General features: G+C 34.7%; 1 protein-coding gene across 5 annotated transcripts in view; it reads right to left on the bottom strand.

Annotated features, from left to right (window-relative positions):
• Window positions 1-25,816, bottom strand: part of DOCK4 (dedicator of cytokinesis 4) — a 221,673-nt gene that overhangs the window by 13,330 nt on the left and 182,527 nt on the right. For 3 of the 5 annotated variants that reach the window (XM_041713768.2, XM_041713766.2, XM_041713770.2), the window contains 16 exons: window positions 21,360-21,386; window positions 21,096-21,191; window positions 19,828-19,888; window positions 18,060-18,153; window positions 14,263-14,411; window positions 13,107-13,193; window positions 11,313-11,417; window positions 9,412-9,553; window positions 8,636-8,802; window positions 7,278-7,364; window positions 5,517-5,693; window positions 3,480-3,563; window positions 1,555-1,674; window positions 1,043-1,164; window positions 653-773; window positions 50-131 (listed from right to left, as the gene is read on the bottom strand). In XM_041713768.2, coding sequence (XP_041569702.2) covers window positions 50-131; window positions 653-773; window positions 1,043-1,164; window positions 1,555-1,674; window positions 3,480-3,563; window positions 5,517-5,693; window positions 7,278-7,364; window positions 8,636-8,802; window positions 9,412-9,553; window positions 11,313-11,417; window positions 13,107-13,193; window positions 14,263-14,411; window positions 18,060-18,153; window positions 19,828-19,888; window positions 21,096-21,191; window positions 21,360-21,386 — 1,721 coding nt within the window. The remainder of the gene's footprint in view (window positions 1-49; window positions 132-652; window positions 774-1,042; window positions 1,165-1,554; window positions 1,675-3,479; window positions 3,564-5,516; window positions 5,694-7,277; window positions 7,365-8,635; window positions 8,803-9,411; window positions 9,554-11,312; window positions 11,418-13,106; window positions 13,194-14,262; window positions 14,412-18,059; window positions 18,154-19,827; window positions 19,889-21,095; window positions 21,192-21,359; window positions 21,387-25,816) is intronic. The other 2 variants (XM_041713769.2, XM_041713767.2) reach the window with 1 other exon arrangement.

Raw genomic sequence — 25,816 nt, 5'->3', positions numbered from 1 at the left:
ACGCATCACTAGTCATTTAATATGGTTTACCACAGCAGACAGCACTGACCTCTGGCACTGGATGGAGCAGAGCTGGTCACGTTAGGTGAAGCAGAATGAGTAGAACTCAAGCTTGAGGTAGATGGACTAGGCTGTGGGTAGAAGAGATGTTTTTGTTACCAGATCACATTTACTGTTTTGGAAATCATAAAAATTTATGGCATACTTTTCACTAGAACAAAGAACTTTTAACTACTTGGAGTAGTTTATCAGTAATTCAAAATAGAAAATCAGTATAAGGAATATTAATCTAACTACACAAAGATGTAGCCAAATACTAAATAAATACAAACATAATTCATACAGTAAAATAATACATCACAACGTGACAGCTGGACAAAAAGGTCTATGCACAGTCAGATGACTTTGCATCATAGTCTATTGCTACTTACTATATTTGTAAAAAATTAATGCTCCAATTTAAATAAGAGAAAACAGTTACATAAAAGTTATTTCTAAGTGAATGAGTTTAACATCTCATTTAAAGATTTGTTTTTTAAAGAAGCATCAGGAATAGTTATGAGATTTCTGAATGAAATAATAGAAGTATTAATTAGTAAATAGCCTTGTAAGAAAGATTCTGTACAGTTTGAAGAATGACAATAAATTATACCTGCATGTTAAAAACTTCATCTGAGCTTTCCGACTGCCCAGTGATGTTGCTGACTTCAGCAGAAGCTTGGGATGACAGTGATGAAGAAGAATACCGATTGACAGCTGGGTAACTCAAGGGGCTATTATAAGAATAGTGAAATATAAAATGGTTAACTCTAATTGTCAGTTATAATTTCTCATGTGAGAACAGAACATGTTTATTAATCTTTAATTGGAGGAGGGGAGACAGAGAGAAAGAAGGAGAGAGAATACATATACCAGCTATTCAAGGCTGAGCACACTTCAGCCAGACCATAAGACCATACAAGAAAGCATGCACACAATACAAGTATTTATGGCTCATCTTCCATGGGTAGCAAAAATATGTCATTGCTAATATTTAACTTGCCTGCGTCGTGGTATTACCCTGGCAGCATCAGGGCTCATAGAAACAGGTATGGAATTCCGGCATACACGAGGACTTCCATTTGGGAAATGAACAGGGCTAGCTTGTACACAGGCAGAAAATTCCTGGAGAGTTATTAAAAGAAGATTAATTTAAATTAACATTATATCTTAAATATTTTTTAAGATACAGATATGTAGATAACTACACATAAATGTAGTTAAATGGCATTTTGGATCAGCTTAATCACTAAAAAGAAAAATATTTTAACTTTTCACTAATGATAGTAAGATGTTACTATTAGTAAAATATGACTACTACATAGTAAAATATGACTACTTTTCTCTGCATGGTATGGGAAGTTTATGTTTGTCTTTGCTTTGTGGTACTGCAAAAAGCTGTAATGGGGACAAACAACCAAAAGATGTCACTGTCTGTTGCTTGGGAAAATGTACCAACCCTTAATGAGGCTGAACACTTTTCTGTTCTGTCCATGCACCTGCTCACGTGAGTACCTGTATTCCCAAGCTTGACTTCATCACAAAGAACTGATCCACCAGCTTTTTGTGCAATGGCCTCATGTCTTGTGGCACCACCTTCTCATGTACTGCCAAGCCAAATTCTAGAATCTGAGCCTGCAGAAAGGGAAAAAAATTTTTGATCCATTTGTTTTTAAGCTCTCATCATCGATTAGGACACCAAAAAAAAAAACCCCACCAAACCAACAATATGCACATTGCCTTAAAAACACCTGTCTAAATCTCAGAAAGACCTGCAACAAGAAAAGGCCTAGGACCAAAAGCATGCAAGAGGATTTAACCACCTCTTCCCATTTAACTTTCCTAAAGGTTTCACCTATGCAAATTCAACAGTAATATTAAATAACACAATGGATAACATAGTGAAAAATTCTAATTTAATGCCAATTTTACAAAGGAGCAGTTCTAAACCCTAAATAAAAGCCATTTTCTACAAGAACAGTTGTAAAAAGCATGAAACAACAGCAACGGTCAAATCCATTTGACCATCCAGAGGCTCTGTAATATATTGGCAATGAAGTCTGTGGTCCAGTATCCTATTTCAACTCCCCAGAGACCTCCATAAGTGGTGGCCTGATGTATATCCTTGACACAAGGCATGACATGCTTCAGAATTACAGTGCTAAAACTTTAATCTTGCTCAAATTTGGTCACATGCATTCAAAATATTGAATTAGTTACACAAGAAATCAGATAAAGTCAGATTTAAAAACAAAATAGCTAGGGTGTGCTGTAATATCTTTGGATGAGAGTTCCTGGCTGATGTTTTCAGGCAGCCTGCGATCAGGCGTGCAGCTGTACAGCATCCCTGACCTGGGGTCAGGACTGCAGCACATCCATTCACACACACAGCCAAGCCAGCCCTTCCGAATGCTCTGCATTAAATCAGCTGTGGGTGCATTAAGTCAGCTGAGGGTTGAACTGCTATTGCTTGGAACCCACATTTTTGGTCCAAGAAGTTATTAACTCCAGTTTTACATTGCAAACATTAGTGAAATTAACTATAGCTTGAAAAAGTTAAATTACAATGTCAATTACTACACATTGTCTCCAGAAATTAAAGTGAGCTCAGTGAATCTATTCTGATTTGTACGGTCTGAGGACTTGTCACTTGGCTGATCTGACCAAAAGATCCCACAATGCTGATGAAAAATGGAATTTCCATCTTGCCAAATTCCAATACTGTGACCCTTTTTATTCCAAGCTGGCAATAAAATTTGAAACTTCAACATACTGCAAAGAACAAAAATAGATAAATGCCAGTTTAAAAAGCTGAAATATTAGTAAGATCTTTGATTAAAAAATATTCAGCATTTTCAAATGGAAACACTTCATATTTGAGGCTGGTAGGTCATTGGCTTATAAATGATGCAAAAAACATATAATGCACAGAATATTCATATGCTCAATTTGATCACTTTGTATTTATTTTACTGCCTACCTACTTTGCAAACTGCTACTAGATATCTTTGATTGCAATAAGATTTTGAAAGCTTTTTTGTCCTTGTAGTGAAAATATTTTCTGTAATATTGGTAAAATATAAATATATGCTAAAGTCATCAAATGTTTCAATGAAATAGTGTTTATTCTGTAGTAGTGATAAAATGTTTTGTGCAAATATTTGTATATGAGCATGACAAGACAGGCCTCTCACTCAACTTTTATTTTACACGAAACAGTTTGAAGTGATTAAGTTGATGATAGAAACAACTAAGAAAATATATTAGCATCGCCCAGAAACCGGCTTGTATAGACAGTTACTCTCTACTTGGAGTCTAACTCAGAAAACACTGAAGACCACAGGGCAATTATTAACCTCTGGTATTTTTTATTTTATTTGGGGACATTTTTAGCTAGAACTGCTGAACAGGCTATCTTTTCAGTCTTCTCCCCACTTTACCTGCTCGAGCGTAAGTTCTCTTAAGCGCGTGATCTTCTCTCCATCTTCTGGATGGTTCAAGATGTATTCTTTGACAAAGAATGCCTAAACAGAATAAAATTACAAAGTAAAACAAAGTAAGTAAAAACACAACACTTTTATTTATCTTTTTTAAAAAACAAGTTTCTAGATAACATTTTCAAATGTTTTTTAAGTTCCTTTGAACTGCAATAATTCATAATATATGGTAAATAAGTAATTAATCATACAGTCATTTGTGGAGACCATTGGCAAAAAAATATAGCCAATAATGAATGGATAGGTTTAACATTTGAAATAAGAAGGTGCTGAATAATTAGAGAGAGTTTCTTCCCCATCAGAGAAGAAAAAAAATACAGGAAAAAAATTTAAAGATAAAAAAGAGGGAAGAAGGAAGACAAAACGAAGAAGGCAGCAGATGGTCAAAGGCCACTTCTTAAAACTTGGAAGTTGCCTGAAAAGAAGGAAGATAATGGTAAAGACATGGTCATTCTTACCTCACGACCAAATGCTCCAAGACTGACTGAACTTTGAGCTTCGTACAGGGCAGAAGGGAAAAGCAGGTCAAACAGGGAAAAGCATTTACACAAAACAGGATAGCAAGAAAGGTAGAAGATAAGAACTGGCAAAACAACAGGTAGACACATAAAGACTGAAAAATGGACATGCAAAGAGAAGAATTAGAGAGAAATGGAAAAAAAAAACCTCACAATTATTGCTAACAGTTTTGATATTTACAAAACAAATTGCTGAAAAGTCCTATTTTAATATAGTGAGAGACAGAGGGCAGAAGAGAATCGAAACATGAACACTGTGTAAGAGATAAAGAATTACAGCCAAGGGCAACAATAAGAAGCAAGCTAGAACTTTTGATGTGCTTGTGAAGAATGGAAGTTGTGCAGAGACACTGAGCTAGCTCTGACACTGCTAATTCAAACCAGACATAGTTCTGACATGACTGTATTTCTCCAGGGAATCCCTTCATGGTGCTCCACTATGCTAAACAGTTTTGTTGTTGTCTAAAAGCAGTTAGGAAACATAAAAAATGTTACTGTTTTGCTTCAGTCTCACAATTTTTGTAACACTGCAGTTTTGATGACAGATTCTAATACTATACCGGACTCAATTTCTTGGAGTTTAATTAAGATGCAGTTTTACCAAAATTTAACACTGTTGAGTGAACACTGAATCTCTCAGCCTCTGAGACAAGTGGACAGAATGTTATTGAATTTGACATTTTCAAAGGAAAAACCAGCAGACTCAAGTATTTCATAAGACAATTAGGAGAAAGAGAAAAATCAAGTTGAGTTGCAAATAAACCCCAACCCTTTCTTTATACTGAAATTTCAAAATTCCACAGAATTTTGTATAAATAGAGCATCCCAAACATTTAAGGTTCTCCTAAGATGATTCAGAAATTATAATAATGAGGAACAACTGATAGAAACAAATCCAGTCCTAGGCATTTTAAAATTGTATTTATTTTAAAATGCCTTTCCCTCCTGCCCCCAAAAAAACTTTTCTTAAAAACTTTGAAAAGAGATACAAGAAGGATCAAGAAAATTATGATTCTTCAAGATAATTAACTTCTTGTTGAGAATTTATGTGTATAAATATAAATGTAAATATAAATATAAAAACATATGCATATAGAAACTAGAATGTCAGCGCAAAAAAGTAAATTTGCTAGTTGGCCAGAAGTATCTCCAATCCCTGAATAGGGAATGTATTATAATAATTTACTTACAATTAACCAGTTAATTGAAAATTTCCAATCAAATCACTGAAGAATGCAGCGTAATTGTGATTTGAGTCATCACTGGAGTTAAGTTTATGGTACTATCTGCAGCAAGATGGTTATTTCAATAAACCACGTCATTACCATTACCTAACCCAAAACTGCAATACAGTTATAACTACTATTTATACAGTAATTTCTGCCTTTAATTCATACAGAGGAGCTGCATCTGTACAGGGAAAGAGATTGGATTTTTAATAAACAGAAAGTAAATTGCTTACCTCTTGGTATCTAGCAACTCCACCATTAACTGCTGCATCAATGACCCCATTTAGACACATTGTGAGAGGGTTAATGTTCTGCATCTGTCGAGTTTGACACTGACTAATCAGTGTTCTTAACTGCTGGTTCTTATTTTCTAAAACTTCAATTGCATTCTCAAGGGGACTCATTTCCACCTGAAATATGAGTGAGAAACATTGCAAACAACTTAATCTTCAGTTGAAAGATTAAATATATTGCAGATAATTTTTTATTTCTTAACATAAAACTATATTATTCTATGTCCTAGGGTAGTTTGATAAAGAAAGTACTTCTCAGCTGGGGGAGAGATTTAATTTTTTCATGTAATCAATGAACAAAATAAACAACTGTCACTCTTTTGTAGATTCACTATCTGAGCTTGAGAGATGACCCAGCCCTTGCTGCAAAACATGAACATATTTTCAGCCAGTGGTGGAACGCCTAGAATTCAGGATTAAACCGTCTTTGGTAATTACTTAAAAGAGGTTTGGGGACAGGGAGCTTCATCAGTTTAAGGGTACAGAGCAGAGCTGAAGTATTGGTGAGTTAGTTTCCCCATCCAAAGTGAAGTCACCAACAAGACTTTATGGATCAGGATGCAAGTTTTGAACTAAAATGATGATCAAGTTATAGTCAAAGGCAACCCTGAGCAGGATGTGCCTCTTTACTCTCAAGGGTGGGGAAGTTCTTCCACAGATAGTGTGAACTGCCAGAAAAACCAAATGCTGAGTGTTGGGAAGAGTACAGGCTTGCAGCTACTATAATTTACCAAAATATACAAGTGCAAATCTGAGTCATGACCTCATATGTTCCCAGGAAAAATTATTACAATTTACTTTTGGAAATGGTGACTGTAATGGTAAAAATTATAGCAAACTGAAGGTCTTCATATCAGTGGTCATACTAACCTAGTAAAGACTCAGCAGGAGTCAACTAACAAAATTTCTCATGTCACACACTTTTTGATTTTACTAAACTCCATCTTTGGTTTTCTACAGGAGAATATCAAGATGGTTACATTTTCCTGCTATTATAAAAGAAAAACACAGAGTTTTAGAGAAAATAGATTGTAGTATGGTATCCTTATATTTAATGGGATTAGTCTAAGACTAGCTTTGACAAGAAGGAAAATAGTTACAGATGCTATCTGCACTCCAGGGCTCAGCAATTGACCAATTATTTAGAGCTATTTACAGGATGAGCACTCATCCAAATCTATCTGGAATCTATTTAAGGATTTTTTTAAGTAAAAGAACGAGCAAGGAGAAGAACTTCCAATGTGTCAATAACAGACTGGTAAATTTGATCCTATTCCTACAGGTTCTGTTCAGAAGCTCGTAGCATTTTTTATAGTACAGGAATTTGAAGAATGTTTACTTTTCAAGGACACTGAAGGATACATTAAGCTATAGATATTTTAAGTATCAAATGTTACGTGATGCTGAGTTTTAAGGAAGTAATTTACTGACACTAAATGTTGCCTTTGGGTGTCTGCTATTATTCTCAACATTTTTTCCCTCAGCTGTTTGAATGAATCCTAAGGGTAGTTCTTAAAAATACTTTTCAAGACAAGAGAAATTAGACAACTCGATATCCTTTGTAAATAATTTTGTTGTAGCCACCTTGAGACCTTGGTCAAAGAAATTACATATGTGTAATAAATCTTAAAGCAGCTCATCAAATAACATAAGATTAAGGAAGTAAACCAACCCACAATATGACATGAGTCTCATACTCACCACTTCACGTTTTTCTACTTCAAACCAACGAGATATTCCAGGCAAACTCTGCACCAAGATCAGTGTGGTTCTCTCTACCCATAGACTCTAAAATATATAAAAGTAATTTATTTCCTTATTTGACTCTCTCTTCCTTAATTATTACCAGTTTCCTTTATGAACACCTTCACTAAAGAGTATACATTAAAAAAATACTAACATCCAAATTCCTACTGAAATGTCTATACCGTAAGTCAATGACACTCACTTTTCTCCTTACTTTCTAAGTCCTACTACTAATTAGTAATTTCTGCTGATTCTTCACTCTCAAATTTTATTATATGTTGTCCCCAAATCTCCAAAAGTCACTCACACCTGCATTGGTACTTTAATATTTCTTTTCTGATCTAACATCAGAGAAGAACAAGAGTTCCAAAGTAGAACAATTTACAGAGGAGAGAGCATGATCAGTTATCCTTTGAGAAGCCCTATTCAAGATTCCAGAATGCATAGCTGATGGGATACTCAAATATACTACTGGTAAATACTTTGTGCAAGAGGTTTGTAAAATGACAAATCAACACACAGGATAGTGCTTACACAAAATATTTATGTAAGCTGTACAGTTAAAACAAAGCTCAAACGTACATCAGAAGACAACAGTGACTCAATTTAGCTAATTTATTATCCTTAAAGTTTTTAAATCTAAATTTATAACAAAATTATTATGGGATAACTCTTTTTGTCTGTCTGACTACCAAATATATTCAGGCATCAGGATGTGCTTCTAGTGGGTCAGAATTAAAATTACACCAAAAGATGAATTTTCTCTGTGACATTTTTAATAGAAGGAACAGAAGGGATTTACCTATTAGGGAAGGAACTATTGCTTTTCCCTGAGACAATCTCTAAGTTCAGAGGTAGTTTTCAGTCTTGATATCACAGGAACAGGTCATTATGCTGCAGTTCAGTCAAAACTGACTTTCCCTTGCTCTAGAGAAGAATGGCTTTTGGCAATCCTATCCATACCCCAGACTACCTCCTTAAAAATGTTTTCCTATCTGCCTAAGAAACTTTTCTGAGACTGCTCTATCCAGTTCTGCCTTCTATACATCACGATGCAGAAAAAGAAGATTTTTTTTCAATTTTAGTCACATATACAGCAAGACCTCTGCATCTCCCATATATTTTTAATACTATTTTATTAAAAATAAGAAGAGAAATAGTCAAACCTGAAATACCATCTCATCTAGAGAATTTGATGTACTACATTCAGCTGAATAATGCAAATGAAGACGATATTTCAATAATGCAACCTTTGTTGATTTAACAAAAAAATCCATAGGTCCAGTAGATCAGGAAAAGGCATGATACTTTACCTTGAATTCATTTTCCTTGTCCTTGGTCCCTTTGTGAAATGGTCTGTCATATCGGAATCGCCAGATGTGATTTACTTTGTAAAAGCTCTTGATATTATCAGGAATGCCATCTCTCTGCAAAACTTCCTGGTTTTCTGGAATTGGTGTCACTGCATAAATCTGCAAATCTATACGTAAAGAGTTAAGGCTATCCCACTTTATTCAAATTAGCAAAGCATATTGACTCCTGAAGCATTACAGAAGAAAAATCCTTTAAAAACTGTGTCTCATGAAATGCTTTTATACTATTAATGGTTTGTGAAAGGAACCAGAGATTTTTTTTATTATTTGAGATTTCTTTGTACTGTTTTGTTGAAAGTTTTGTCTTTTTTTTTTGAAATAGAGCTACTTACATGAAATAGTACATAAAGTAAAGGGATTTAATTAAATATATTCTTACATAATATGTCATGCCATGCTAATCTAATGTTGCATTGTAAGAAGTCAAATTACTGTACCTTGAACTGCTACACCATTATCACAGTGGTGATAGTTCTATTTTTAGCTAAAGAAATAATGTCAATAACATGTCATGGAATTCTTAAATAGAACCAAAATTACACAAGGAAATTCTAAACATAAGAGAGTGAACTAGGGACAAAATGCAGGGAAATTCTCACCTACCATTTATTTCAGTGGAGGCACCATGTGATCAAAATTGGCTGTAGGTGTACCTACGTTTTTTAAAAGCATAGAAAATGTAAGTGCAGAGTATGGCTTTGTGATTATGTGGATACACTGTGCTTCTGCCTGAAAGATGGTCTCATCTGGCTGATTAGCATGTTGCATAGCAATGGCATGTGGGAACTCATTCAACATTCGCTGCTGGAAGGCCTCCAGCCTTTCATAGTCATGTCCTCGGCAAACAAATTCCTTATTCTGAGCGGAATAAGAAAACAAAAAGCAAGAGCAAGTTGCATGAAAATAAGTAGGATCCAAACACACGCTCTTAAATATAAATTTTCCAGGCAACCTTTGCATCATTTAAAGAAGGGAAAAAATAAGAAACAAAAGGCAAGAATAAAAATAAGGAATACAGAAAGAACAGATTACTTAGAAGGACATTTTATCATATAAGTTATATTTTATTCAGAAGTCTGGAAAAATGTAATTGCACTTCGAAGTTTGATAAAAATCTGAAGGGAGAAATTTTTCTTCGTGGATTAAAGTATGCAATTAACATGATATATCAGACTGTATAAAATATGTAACAGAAATATAACCCAACAAACAGATAAGACAAGGAAATGGGTTCAAAGTCACTTCCATGTGGAACTAAGAAACTTTTTTCTGATGTTATATAATTCTGAAGAAAAACATTGCATAAGAAAATTATAAAGGTATTCAATTTGCCTTACCCTGTAAATGCTGATCAATTATCAGCCTGGAAAATTAATATGATCCAGTTTTTACAACACAAAGTAAAAGAATGCTCCTGGCATTGAATCCTGAGAATTGAGACTTTCATGGGAATTGCACAAAAAAAACTCCTGTAATTGTATAATTATTCAACTACAAATTAAAATTCAAAAGCTTTATTATGAAGTTTAATATTTATATCTTCTACAGCAAACACAGCCAGATTTACAAACTGCTTTGCCATAAAAATTAAAATCAAATGTATTAAGTCTGTCCTTGTTGGTGTTGCAGGCATAAATATGTGCTGTGTATGTTTACCTTGAAAAATTCATAAGATGCCTAAGCAGTGAAAGACCGAAGATTTGAAAGGTTTTTACTCCATCAGTTAACTTTCTGATTAATATTTTCGAATTGGTTTATACAGAAGTTATCTTCAGATGAATATTAGGTAATATCAAGAACTATCTTTCCATCAGACTCTTTTTGAGTATTACCTTTAAAAGGGAGAGTTTCATGCTGTATTTACCAGTTTGAAATAGTCATTTTCCCCACGACTAAGGCAAAGACAAATTAGGCTTTTTAGGCCTCCACCACATAGGAGGCTCCTTCATCACTTATTTTAATTACCATAGGAAGAGGAACTTGGGTTATGATTGCAGCTGCTCCATGAATAAGATGAATTCTGTCCTCTTCCCAAGGAAAGTCAATGCAGCTAAACTACTGCAGACTGTGGAACAGGGACACAGTGTAAACACCACTAACATTTTCAAGGGCACTTTAGTAACTTCAGAATTCCAAATTAATGATCAAGAGTAACAACCTTATTATTTGTCAGTTTTAGTACATTAATAATCAATGAAATTCAGCATGTGGAATTTCTAAGTTATTAGAAAAAAGGAACTTTGGAATGTAATTGCTTAAATGCTAAATTGCTGATTATCCCACTACCAATGGATACTACTTCTGACAGCCTTTCCCTGAGTACCCACCAGTAGGAACAGAACAGGAGAAAGGGAACAAACTACCATGAACCATTGGTCTGTGGAACAATGTAGGTGCATGGTTTCCAATATAAACATCAATATTGTGTTTCTGTGGGACTCTAGAAGCCTAGAATTTGCCTTTTCATTAGTCAGGACCTTTTCTTAACCATGAAACATGAAGGTAAAGAATTTCTCACAGGATAAGAACTTGCATATAATATGAACAAATTTTAACACAGTAAAAGTGATTATGAATGACAGCATTACTCCATTCTGCTTATTTTCATTTCACTTACCCTCAAGAAGAATGGGAACTTTTTCCCATAGAATCCAACCCTGAAAAATTCTGGCTCCAGGCGCTGTTGATCCATAATTTTGTCATACAAAGATGCTTCCATCATCTGTGTGAGATTGAGAATAAATGCAATTAGTCTTTTTTGAAAGTGTATTTTTACCATAAGCTATCACAAAAGGGAATGTCTTTCACCTCTGGGGTTATGGAATTGCAATATATCTCTGAGCAACAACTAGGACATCCAGAAGTTTCTGACTGCATCAGATTAAGTAATTATACCTCTCAGGGATCTGAAAATTTCCAAGAATTAAAAAATAAATCCTTTAAAATATGAAGTACCGATATTAAAGGGGTAAAATAGAAAGACAGTTTGAAACCTATGACCCAGTAATCTGCTAATCACCCAAACACATGGCAGTAATGTGGTCAGTTAAATCAGCAAAGTCTAATTTCCATATTCAAGGCTGTTGTGTCCAAATCATACCAAATTCCAATGATTTAAGCATCAAATATGAGCTCTTTTAAAATGTCCCAATAGTAATTAGCATAATTTTTGATCAATGCATCTGGTTTTTATTTCACTCATAACACTGACACGAGGAGATCTTAATACCAAAGTCCATGTTTTCTGATGATATTTTCAGCAAAGTATTTAATACTGTGGAAAAAGCCAAACACAGTCTTAGCCCTATTTTAGGTAACACAGACAGCTATTTAGTATGCATATGATATCAATAGCTGCCTAATTATACTGCTATGAGAAATCCCCACACCTCCGTTTTTGGATTAACATCGGTGGCACAGATACAGGAAAATAATATTTCAAATACAAAACACAGTATAATTAATTAAACATGCATAAACTAATCATTTTATTAACATGATGATAGTCAGTTTGCTTTTGCTTATAGGATTCTGCCATTGACATATCAAAATATATATGGAATAAGCAGATAACAGAGTCCTGCCACAGCTATGTGTTGAAAATTTTGCATAATGTTGTTAAGCAGCTCTGGATTAAAGGGACTTCACTCAGTCCCAGTAGCAAGCATTCTACATGTACAGGAAATTTAAAAGGGGAGTTGTAATACAAAATTGAATCCATCAGAAGCAGGTAAGAAAAGAAGACTCAATAATTTTTAAAATACACTATCTGAATGAATGAGAAACAATGTTTAGAGTTCTAAAATGAAAAAAAAAAACCAAGAAGACTGTACCAGAAAATATTAATTTTTACTATGTAATATTAAACAGACCATATTTTTAAGCAGTACATTAAAAAAAAGTAAAGGTGTGCATTGCCTGTGGCTTTGCTTGCAATTACAACTACCAAGATATGCTGCTCCTCCTAGTGAAAGACCGTATGCAGCACATTCCCTGGATAAACTGTAGGAAACTAAAGAAAGTGAATTTGTATTATTATTTTTCTGCATAAGCATGTACACAAAAAGGATGCTGTACAGGTACAAATATTGTAAGAACACTAATTTTGTAATGAAATAAAGCAACCTAGTCTAGTGGAAGGTGTCTAGCAGGGAGGCTGGAACTAGATCATCTCTAAGGCTTCCAACCCAAACTGCTCTATGTAGACAGGATTTTCTCATTTTTCTTCAAAAAGCTCATACTCCTTTTCTATAATCCTTATTGCAGAAAAAAAACTTCAGGGTAAAAATAAGAGTGCAAACCAAACCTAAGGACCATTCTGTGGCAAATTTAATTTCCTCAGTAATATTTTATAACCTAAATTAAAAAGCTTTTGGATTCCTGATTGATGAAAAGTATTAATGTACATTACCCTCATCTTGCTGAGGTTTCTGTAGTCATAGTAGCTCTCATATTGTTCTGCAATTTTCCTGCATAAGATAATGCCATTTTCCCAACACTGCAAGCAAATAAAGAGTGTTCAGTAATTCAAAGCAAATGTTTGGCAATTAGTGATTTATCAGTGGTCTGTTCTATCTATACTAAGTCTTGTTATTACTGAAAATGTTTGAACAAACTGTCCACTAAACATGATGATAGCTTCTGAGTAATACTGATGAATTCTTTGAAGAATTAAAAATATATTAAAAATATATATTAGAGAAATTTAATAAATTATTCTTTTTGCTCTATGCACAAAATGTAAGTCATTGCAAGAGTGATGGACAACTCTTTTGACACTACATGAGATGGATTCAACACAGTATGATTTTTACTTTTTAAAATTGTACTTTTAATACATCTTCCTTATTTTTTTTTAGGTTGTACAAGTACTTCATTGCATCATGTAAGTTAAACTATATAATATAATTACATAATTGTTTGAAAAATATAATCAACATCCAGTTGATTACATTTATTAGACTTACTGGATTTATTAGGCTTACATGGATTTTACACTAGCTATACAAAATTGTAATGTATTGCTTGTTTGTCAATAAGATGAATCAGAGCACTATGCGTATATAGAATTTTAGACAACAAGATAACTACATTTGCTTAATTCAGAATAGGCATTTGCAGTAATGACAATGAACTGTGATCCCCCAAAGAAATTAATTCTTAGTTTTTAAGAGATACAACATGGTATTGTAAGGTGTAAACATAACCTTTACAATCCTCACTTGTTCACTAAGTGAATTTCTTTAGCTTTATAAGGCTCATTTTTCACCACCTTTAAAATGGGGAAAAATGATACCACCTCTTATAAAGTGCTTTGACAGTTACAAAGCAAATTGCTATGCAAGTGAAAATTATTCTCATATGTAAGTGGGGGATTTCTAGGATACAACCATAGGATTAGAAGAAACATACTAGAAGAAACATACTGCATCGTTAAGTACCTGCTTTACCAAGCAAGGACAAACACTTCCCCTCAATACAAAAAAAAAGTGCAACCCTGGAACTAATACGCTAAAATGAATAAATTACCCTTCCCAGATCCACTCAGTAAAACATGACTATTTTACCTTTCCCCTATCAAAGTTTTGAATGATGGTCAGATGGAGACACTCCTTACGCTGCCACTCTGTTTGCATGGGGTAGTTGAGGAATTCCCTGAGCGGCCGATCAGACCACTCCAGCAGCTCGTCGTACAGCAGCAGTGTGTAGGCAGCTTCTGCAAGACAAATTACAGCATGGCACTTATCAACACCAAACACATCCAACAGACAAAGTGCACAGAGATGTGAATGCTTTTCTTGAGAGGCACCTTTCTAATGGTTAATTGATTTATTCTGAGTATTAGGCAGATGGTAGTGGTGGTTTTTGACAGAGTTACTATTACAGCTATAACAAAAATAGCTTGACATTTACACACAATATTTAAAGTGGAGTTACTGGGACTTCTCTTGGAGTCTGAAAATACAAAGGAGACAGAAATTAAGTAACCATTTCCTGCTTAGCCCCAGTCTGCCATACTGCTAAGCAGAAACCCTCAATGACTGCTGTCTGAAAAAAGGAACAAGGACTGGGGGATGACGAACAGCAGTAGTGAAAGAGGAAAGACAACAAGACTGTGGACACAGTCCAAAAGAGATCAGGGCTGGGAGGAAAACAGGGAGGCAGATATGTGCTTAATAGAATCCACTCCTTCCATAGAGAAATAAATCCCTGATAGCTGAGCCTTACCAGCTGACCATAACAAGCAATTTAAAAATGCAATGTTTTTCATTTTTTAAATTTTATTTAGTTTTTGGTTTGGCAGGAATCAAACTGGTTGTTGGTTTCTACTGAGAGTTGTGTAGTAATATTTACATTAATAAGTAGACATTATCTAGGAATATAATTTTTTTAACTTTGATTTCAGAAATCCCTCAGAAACAGTACACTAAAATAATATTAAATTAATATTTTTATTGGAAAGTCAGACTTTGGTAAATTACAAAACACCATAAATTACTGCTGGCTACAACAATTCAGTTTGGCTAACTGAGCATATGTATTATTGATTTCCAAGTTAGTATTCACAGTTTATGTTGACACTCACAGGACCACTTTGCATGAGTGAGTCAGCACAAAGATGGGCCATGTTCTGGAGATGTACTGCATTGGAGAAAGAAGCTCCCTACTCGACTTACTTTATTGCAGATTTTATAGGTTGTACATAAGGCAAAAAATAACAATAAAGTACTAAAGTACTTTTCGTGCTAAGCTAAGTTTACCCCAGACAACCATATCCTACTTCTGCCTCTGCCATATGAGTTCCCATAAAACAGGAGACTTAAGTCAAATTGTACAGTATTTTTTCTGTTGTGTGTTCCTCTACACATCCAGCTAAGAACCTGTGGATGAAAAAACATCACTGCAGAAAATATTTGTGTGAGAGAGTGCCTTGAACCCCCAGTGCTGTAAAATGCTAAGTGTGATGCAAACTGGTGCTGTGCTGTGGTACAGCCATGCAAGGAAAACCAGCTCGAGCTGCACAGACAGCCTTAATTCTGGCATACACTCAGCAGCTCTCAGGCTGCTTCACTGGTAACCACCTTTGTCATAGTTTCAAGCTACATTTCTGTACTCAACACATGAAGCACATCTATAAGATAATTTTAAAAATCCATGAAGCTCATAATAAATTATTCAAAATCATAAGGAAGCAAAAGATAGCAAAACATAAGTAGTTGATCAGGATAGCTCACCATGACCTTTCTTTTCTAAACTTGGCATCTAAGTCCTTAACAAAATTTTGTCTGCCATAACAATGTAGTTTTCTTAAATTATAATAAAGTCATACAGAAGGTTTCTCAAATAAGAATGACCATAGTGAATTACAAGTCTGAAGGGTTCCTCCACCCAGCTTCCTACATCTGGCAGTGGCAAACACAACAAATAAAATACTGGTACCTAAGGGAGAGATTTGTAACTACTGACTTGCATCAGAGCACTAAGGAGATAAATAGGGTTGACTCATGACATGGAAAATTCAATTTATACAGGAAATATTCAAAAAACTAGATATTTCTAAGGTGGATAAGTAAAAAGTCTCATGACATTTCTCAGGTGACTGAAGGGACCCAAGGAGTGCATTTATGTAATTTGGCCTCAAGAGAGGTATATTTATAGCTGTAACTGAGTGCTGTGTAAAGAAAGATTTGAAGTAATGTTTTGTATAAAGATGACTTTTTTTTTTTTTTTTTTTTTTTTTAACAGAGCATTTTTAGAAACATTCCAGTAAATCATACTCTGGATATGAGAGAAAAAACATTTCATCCCTAGGATGAAATTAGGCCATTAGAAAACTAATGCTGCAACATGTAGGAATGCTGCTGAAGTATCAAACTTATTTTCCTAATTCCAAATTCTCTAGATCAGCTGATTTACAAAAGTCTGTATTGCCTCTGATAAGGCAAAGCAACGAACTACACAAGTCTGTTTTCTAATTATGGGTGTGAGACAAGTTTCAATAAGGCTCTTAGAGCAAAAAATTAAAATTAATAATAATAAAAAAAAGGAAGCCGTGAAATCTACCACAGTAAAGAACACAAAAATCCCACAGATTGATAATATACACATAGGAAATACAACAAAGTCCTGGAAATAAATTTTGAGCAAAATACTGTTTAAAATCAGAATGGATGGCAAAACAATTTAAAAAATTAGGTTCATATCACAGTTGAAAATAAACTGGACACATAATAGTACCCAGTGCATAAAAGGAACTCAACACTGCTCAAAGAGTTACTAAGATCTACTATGCAAAATAACAGCTTGATACAAAAGCCAGCTGTGTCAGAGACTTCTTGATAATCAAAAGTCTCTTGTGACTCATTACTGCCAGGTCACATGAGGAAACTAAAATCTCTCTTTAACATATCCTGCTATCTAGTCCACATTTAAATTCATGAACTCCAAAGAGAGTGTGGAAATTCCAAGTGAACAATCTTTTTCATGGGTAGCAGAAAAGCATAAGGAAAGCTGCTGTGACACCAGCTAAGCTGTTTACTAGAGACCCCCTGGCCAACTAATCTGCTTTTAAAAAGAATGAAAATCTAGACATTTTGAACATAAGCAATTGCAAACACTGGGGAAAAGATGGAGGTATTATAAGGTCAGTAAAATATTCTGGCAAAGACAGTGTGATTTAAAAGGATATTGATTTCATCTTCTCCAGCACTTACTGATGGCATGTAGCTCCCCCACTGAAGTGTGTGTTTAGCTGTATAAACAACAGTCATGAACAATATCTTCTTACTTCTTCATGTAAAAGATAACAACCATCCTTAGCACAAAATTAGAGAAATCTTGGACATATTGTGGACTGCAAATGTGGTATGTGAAGATTTAGAAAGACATCATGAAATTTTAATACTTGTCACAGGTTTTAGGGTCTCTATCTCATAATGAGTAAGTGATACAGATTTTTTTTCTTTTATTCCTTTTTTTGACTCAAAAATAAGGTTCTGAAACACAGCTGTACGGAGACACTTCACCAAACAGATAGCCAAGAGCATTAAAAAAATGTAGAGGCTCAGATACCACTAAATGAACTCATAAAAACTTCCTCCAAACTTTATTCCTTTTGGGTGAAAAATAACTGTATCACACATTCATTGCTAATGGGTATCAATAGAAGACATTTATATTCACCATGGCTCAGCAAATAATAGTGCCATGGGGCTGAAAAAAGAGTATTTTGTGACATCAACTAGGCAAGGAAACTCAGCTGCTGCCTGGGTTGGTATGTTCTGCACTGAGGATACAGCTTACAGGGTTGCAAAACACCGCAAGAACAGTCCTAAATATCTTTTTCTAGTTTGTATTCAGTTACCTGTGAAGTTTTGTGCTTTCAGATGTAGGTCATAGAGCTTATGAATATAGCGAATATACATCTCTTCCTTGTTCAGTTCAGTCTTGTAAAAATTCTGAAATAAAATTTAATTTTGTAATAAAACACAGTAGTTAAAAATTTATTATAATGGTTACAAATAAAAGATTTCATAACAATCTAGAAATACATACATAGATTTGATCTCTGAACATATAACTATTATTTGTTGTTACATGGATAAAATATGGACTGCAATACCATAGTTCTTCAAAACATTCTTTATCTATTTGCAAGCACCAAATCAAAATATGAAAAAGTTACAGGAAGAGAAGCACAGGCCTATAGCCCTGTTCACAAGTACTGCCACGTTCACAATGGACATGCAGCTTAACTCCTCCTGCTAGACATCTTCCATATTCAGGATAATCTGCTTTGGTTAATAAAAATGTATAGGCTAGAAAAGTCTAAGCACTGATTCTCATTAGCAATTAACAATTTCTCTTATATTATTAAATCGCTATTTTGAACTCTAATCAGTTTTTCTCCTAATGTACGGTATTCATATTCTGTGCCACTGTTTTCTAAATTGAGTTATTATCAAGGAAAAAGGTGGGAGGAATACTATGAAAACATAAAAAATAAAAACTTCATAGAGAAAATATTTTTTAAACTGATTTGAGAAAATTTAGCATTCATTGTCTCTCTGTTGTGCAAGACTATTAAAAATTTATTTGAAAATTATTAGGATATGAAATCCACCTTAGCCTGCATGAGTCATTGAAAATCCCATTAAAAAGTAATATGCTGTTTTGGGATTTTAAATTTTTTTTTTTTTTTTTACAAATCTTGGATGCTTTGCTAATAATAGATTAAAAACTCCATAGGGATGAAAATAATCCAGGTGCTTTACAGAACTCAGATAATGCCAGATATTTTGACAGCAAGCCAGCTGCTTTATGGCTTCATAGTAAATATCATCCCTATTTAGAGCACTATTTTCCTACTGAAGAAATCCTTTGTTCTCTTATGTATAACTGCTACTTAGAAGTGATACCAAATTGTTTCACTGACGTCAAAAATGCAGAATTACAAGTCAGCTTATTTTGTTTCTTTCCTCTCTGGCTAAAAATATAGCTTTTCAAAAGATTCACCATGAAAATGGACATTTTCCAAGGTTAACAGAAGTCAACAAACTTGTCAGTGGAAACTGGTCTAGAATCAAAATCTTGTAAACAAAAATGACATCTTTTTCACACTATAGTTTAGCACTGTTGATTTGTGGTAATAATGCTAGCATGACAACAGGAGGTCTTGAACAGCATTTCTGTCTCTTCTACTGGGGAGAGAATAGTCAGCTTGCAGTATTCACAAGATATTCCATATTATATGTTATAAGAACCAACTTGCATCAGTTATTGGAAGAAAAGAAACAAGAGAAATCATGTAGGTTTTGTTGGATTTGGGAGAGGAGGAAAGGCATTTAATAAATAAATTTAGAAAGTAACTTGGTGAAGTTTATCCAGTCGGAAGAGACTTAAAACTGAATAATGCAGTTTTGGAGATCTTTCAGAACCAAGCTATGAAATGCCAAGGAAGACTAACTCCCTACCATATCAATCTCAGCCTGGAAAAAGTAATCAGTGATCCTAAGTGTAGTGTTATTCTGTCAAATTCCACTCTAATTGCAACAAGAAGCAAAGTATGTCCTATTCAAATGTGCATTTGCTCAGCTGAAATCAAAAAAGGAAAGAGAAAGTATTATACAAACCAAAAGGCTAACAGTGCAGCCAATCTTTTTGCCATCCACTTCTCCCATTTTCATGCAGTCCCTAAAGTAGAAAGTAATGACAGTCAAAAGGAATGCTGTTTATCCACTTACACTGAAGCACACCTCAGAACACAGACATATTTCACTTGGCAAGCTGACTGAAAGGATTGCTTTTAGGTGAACATCAGACCCAAGTAGCTTAGATATTTCATGCCTCCTTTTGTAATACATTGAATACCTCAATTTTCAAGAAAGTAATTGTTTTCCTTCTGGCTCTGTCATTAATATGTGAACTTTTTTTACCACACAGGGAAAAAAAGTAGCCAGATAACCATGCTGAAATAAGAGAATAACAAGCAGACATCATAACATAATCACTAAAAGAAATTTAATATCACTTTAAAACATTCTTGGATACATGAACTAAACAATTGCCTCAAATACTCTCATAACTAACATCACACCACTGTTTTGAAAGACTATGAGTCCTAGAGGTTGTAAAGCAGCTGATCCCTGAGGAGAAATAGCAGTGCCATGCTTCTAGAAATGAAGAGTTCAGTCTCTTTGCTGATGAAATACTTTTCTTTTCAAACTATCGGTGATGACAGCAAGTGCAGTACTAGGTCTCACCACGTGTCCCTATAGAATCAGGGAGAAAAGCTCACAATTAAGCTCTGGACAGTGCTAGAGTTTGTGGCAATAAGAAGGACTAAGCTGAAATGTGAAGCCTCTACACAGGCTCACAAGTGCCTGGGAAAATTGCTTTTAGTCTCGCACTCCTGAAAGAGAGTACGTGCCTCTCATTTCTCTCTCCTTTGATCACATGGTACAGTCAGATGTGAGGTGTTCATCCAGAGATCATGTCTTTGTATACACACTTACTGTCCCAGCTGACACTACAACTGAGTATGATTGACACAGTAATAAGAATTTTACATATTGTGTAAAACAACTGTCAGGTGATTAGCTCTGAGCTCTGTGTCTTCAGACAGACTTGAGTCACCAACCTACTACCAAAAGTTACTACATTTCTTGACAGCAAACTCAAACACATCACTGGATGTTTTACCATGGGGAGTCTACTTGGTTGTTTTCATCCTGCCAGTTGCCTTTTCCTTTGACTAAGCAGCTGCTGTCAGAGATCCTGAGCCCTTACAGCCGCTGTATCCGTGTATCCATGTGTGGTCACCATTTCAGCAGGATAACCATACTTTTTTCCTAATATTTCAAAGATGACAACCCTACTCTAAATAGTGATGACCACTCACCTGTAGTCCAGGAGCCTCTCCATGAGGCGAGTCACAGTGGCAATTAATGAAACGCCACTTTCCCTCCATGTTTCCCGCTCAATTTTCTTCAGCAGACTGAAAAAAAAAAAAAAGCCAGAAAAATGTCACTGTTTATTTTTAACTGTTACTATGACAACCTCTCTGCTTTTACCAGTACCTTAATACCTTAGCAACATCTTTGATAGTTAGATTTTCTTTTATAAACACCCTCCCAAGAAGTGCAATTTGCAAACAATGTCTTACCTAGGATAAGGACCAAAAAGTGGAATTCTAGTCCAGGAAGCATTGACAAAACAAATATTTCTATATTAGCTGCATCAGGTTAAAAAAATGTCAAATACCTAATTTTCAGAACATATTAATATCCCAAAGATTAACACAACTCTTCCATAAAATTTATAAATTCACTTCATGCTGATATGTCAGAAAAGGAGGAATTTAAAGGTGTTCCTAGAAAAGAATATTCATCAGCTCAATATACCGTCTCAACTTTTTAAAAATATTTTTGTTTTTTTCCTCTCTAATATTTCATAAAGTATGAAATTTAAGAATAGAGGACAGGTTTTAATAAGCTGATTCCCCCTCTTCACATAATATTTCTTTCTGAGAACATATTATCATGCACATGTAAAATTCCATTAGCCTAAAGTGTCATAAGATTATTTTACTTAAAACTGTTGTGCCAATGTAAATGCATATTATGCATTGAAGTTGAAAGATTTCAAAATGTTAATGTAAGTGAAGCTGTCAGTAAAACTGTACAATATAATTTCCTTTATTATTATTATTCTTTATATAATTCTGCTACAGGCTTCTGGTTTTCGTTGTTTAAGTTTATGAAATATTTGTCACTTAGGCATGAATTTCCACATTTTCTCTATAAGAGTGAGCAAGGAAATATTTACAGAAATCTACAGAGCTGTGTCACTTTTATACTTTGGTACAGAAGCTCAGGTGGATGACATGTTCCATGGAGATATTTCAGCAGTCTCCCTAAAATGTAGTGTTATGGTTTATTTAGAAAGCTCTGAAAATTTCCACATCTATATCCTTTGAGCTTTTAGAGCATCTCTGAACCTTCTGTCTATCAGCTCCACTGACCTTAATCTACTGTGAGCATGCTCAGTCCCTAAAACCTCCTACATCCAAATCTCAAACCTGTAAAAGCGCTCAGGAACTCCTACATGCAAACTGCACTAGCTGTACGCTCCAGCTCTGTTCCTTACAGGCTCGGGGATGTCACAGATGCAATTTTCCGAGCAAATTTGACCTAAATGAAGCTGTGCTCTGCTGGAACTGAAAAGCAAATATTGATCTTCATCCTGCACCCTAATATGAATCTTAAACTCACTTCTGTTAAGGAGGCAGTCAGATGTCTTTCCCTCACAATCAGAGGCTGACTATCTTTCATTGCTAGCAGGCAGATGATAAGGCTATCCTTAACCAGAAAATGCTGAAGCACTAAGCTGGCACCTCTGTTTTCCATACAGAATACCTTAATTAATTTTTGAATCCCTTATGTTTCTTCTAATAGAACTTTTTGTGTTTAGTAAGAAATAAGAGTAGAGCCTGTTGCATTATTGAACCTTAATTACTTCAGGGATCTTTCCTTTCTACTTTGTTTTAACCCTACGTTAAAAAGGAACATTTCAACCTAGATTCAACAAAATAATTACTGATAGCTACTCTAGAAAAACAATAGAAGTATGACTTCTGTTTCAAAACAGATTGTTCTTATCTGTATTTGACTTACACATTTTCTTTAAAATTGCATTGGCATGTTCATTATAAACACACAATTTCTAACAACGAGTTGAGTTGATACATTCAAAGCACTTATACAAACTGACATCAATGTGGTTGGTTGAAAAAAATTCAGACTTGCCTTCTGATGCATGCCTCCCTCTCCCCCCCACCACATTTCCAGATCAATGAACAGAACACTCAGAATGAAAAAGCAATGCAAATATATTATGGCTAAATCTAGGTAGAATTGAATCCCTGTTCTTACAGATCCCAAAGCATAGCCAAAATGCTTGACTATTTGTACAAAGCACTAAGGGGGTTATACAACAAAAGGCAACTATAAAAAGGTTTCTGTCTATCCATGCTAATATAGCCTAAAACCTGAGCTCACCTGAACAATTATGGTTTGCTTTGTTTTGTTTGGTGGGGGGAAAAGGGGATGTATTTAATTACTTTTAATCTTGGGCGTCCCAGGAGTAAGAGAATAGTGATCCAGAGGACCAGAGTTCTCCAGAGACAAACAGCAGGCTTAGAACAATGTTCAGGCTAGCTCAACCATGTAGCAAGTGGATTTTATATGTCTAAACCACAGCATTATTCAGACTTTTATCTCACAGGCAGCTAATCCTAGAGGTGCTCTAAAACATCTGGATGCCGCTTTTGGAGTTCAAAGACCTCACTACAGACAGAGGTTCTCTGAATGAGTCATAAAGGCTCTCAAAAGACTCACTCCAGACAGAGTCTAATGGATTGGGCAGTGCTGAATTCAGTCATGCATTTGGAGAAGAAATTAAGATGACTGAAGAGGAAAGGTAGCAGCCATCACATTTTATGTAATAGATTCACAATTGAAGAAATCACCCAGAAACTGGCAGAACTCAGTTATAAATGCCTGCCCAGCTGAGTGTCAGCTACAATGTCTTCAAAGAGAAGCCTCATTGTCAGGCCCCCAGTAGAACTCATTAGTCCAGGTTTTGTGCTTCAGTGTGGCCACCTAACTTCCAAATCTGAAATGCCTTGTCTTAGGCCAAATTGAAATACAGCTACAGAAGTAATAAAATGGCAGCATCTATCTAATGCAAAAGAAAGACCTACTTGAGTATATACCTTGGCTTCTGAGGATTTTATTTTAACCACCAACTGTTCAACAGAGTAAAATAAATCTTTCTCCTGTGCCAATTAATTCAGGAATTCAATTGCAGTATTACAGTGTAAATGTAGACCAGAACAGCTTTCATCCCATAATTACAATGGATAGCAATTGCACCATCTAGTTTCTCAAGATAACAAAATGTTCACTACTTCATGCTTTGCAGCTTCTTCAAAAGACATCAGGAGCTAATCAGTGAATGGTCACATTCAAGTCCCTAGAAAGACATTGATTCAAAACAAACAGCAGTCACCTTCCCCCTACTTTCTCTGTCTTTTTAATTGATATAGATAATTTCATTGTAGGCAACAAATTCTAAGCACATAATATCTTAGCTATCTCCAGAGATGCTGATAACTTGTCCTTGAAAATAGATGTTCAAAGGAAAGATGCAGTGATTGTCTCTGGGAAAAAAACAATCAACAAAATGTTGAAGTGGGAGTTAAGAGATTTAAATTCATTTTCCAATTCAGACAAAATAAACAGCATGACAAAACCTGAAAGTCTCCCACCCGCTTCAGTTCCCAGTCTGTATTCAAAGTAGGTGTGTGCATCCCCTTGGTTCCCAGTGATACCTATCAAGAGTAACCATGCCTAATCTTCAGAAAGATCAGATAATACTGGAGCATTTTCTTTCATTAAAGACTAAGAAACCACTTCTTGCTGCAAAATTGCATTACTATTTCAGTTTTTGGGTACCTGCTACATCTCTGCCACTTCAGCCTTAATAAGTTTGTTTTCTTGCACTGTGTAAAGATATCCTAATATTGCTTAGTTTAAATTACTCATGGAAGAAATAAAGAAACCCCAAAATCTCAGGCTAACCAACCCTGCCTCTTGCAGTCAACTCCCAAAATTGTCCATCTGATTTTCATCATTTTTTTTTTCATATACCCTAGAACAATATGTCATCCTCCATTTCAGATTAGTATCTTCTACAGGCTCTCCTCCTGAGAGGTGGTAATGCATACATATAATCAAGGTAAAAAAAACTCATCATAAATGCTACCTTTTATATTAGCTGGGAGTGAACTTGAGCAATTACTCTGAAATTTCCCAGAGTTTAGATTTAACTTCTGTTATACCATGACAGAAACCATGAGTATACTGATGCTGTGAGACATTTTGCAATTTAAATTACCATGACTATGTTTTCAGCATTTAGATTGATAAAAGGCTCTCAGCAGTTTTCACTGCATCATGTTTTACATTCCCCAGTTGAAATCTAACTCAAAACCATAAAAAATTAGGAACTGTATTTGATACCAGTAGGTTTCTTATAGAAATATAAGTTATTTCAGTGATAGACATGCTGATGTATTTTACATAGGCTTCATTTTATAATTAGAGCTTTTCCTTAAATGACTTAATTTTATGGTTATAATACTGTATTACAAAAATATTGAAAACATCTTACCTTTTATTATCTTTATTCAGATAATGAAAATGTCATGAATAATTACAGGAAAGTTCTGCTTTAGCATACTGTACTGCTGTTCACTATTATTCATCCAATTCCATACTATTCTGCCTAATTTTCACCTTTGCTTCTATACATGATAAATATTTTAAAACTCTATTTTTTAAACTCAATACAATTATAGATTAATAAGTGTTTGCTATTTTCAGACACCAAGACCTGACTCTTGGTTTTAACCAAAAACAAGCTAAAATAATACTTAAAGAAGAAAGAATGATTAAGAAACTATATAAACAAGACAAAAAAAATGCATTTAGAAGAACTGAAGAAAACACAGCAGCCTGGAATCCTGAAGAACAATACATCTCCTACTAAAATAAACAT

Source organism: Taeniopygia guttata, chromosome 1A (genome assembly GCF_048771995.1).
Source record: "Taeniopygia guttata chromosome 1A, bTaeGut7.mat, whole genome shotgun sequence".
In the NCBI taxonomy this organism is placed as follows: domain Eukaryota; kingdom Metazoa; phylum Chordata; class Aves; order Passeriformes; family Estrildidae; genus Taeniopygia; species Taeniopygia guttata.
Note: the sequence above shows the minus strand (reverse complement) of the source record. Positions and strands in the feature narration are given on the sequence as shown.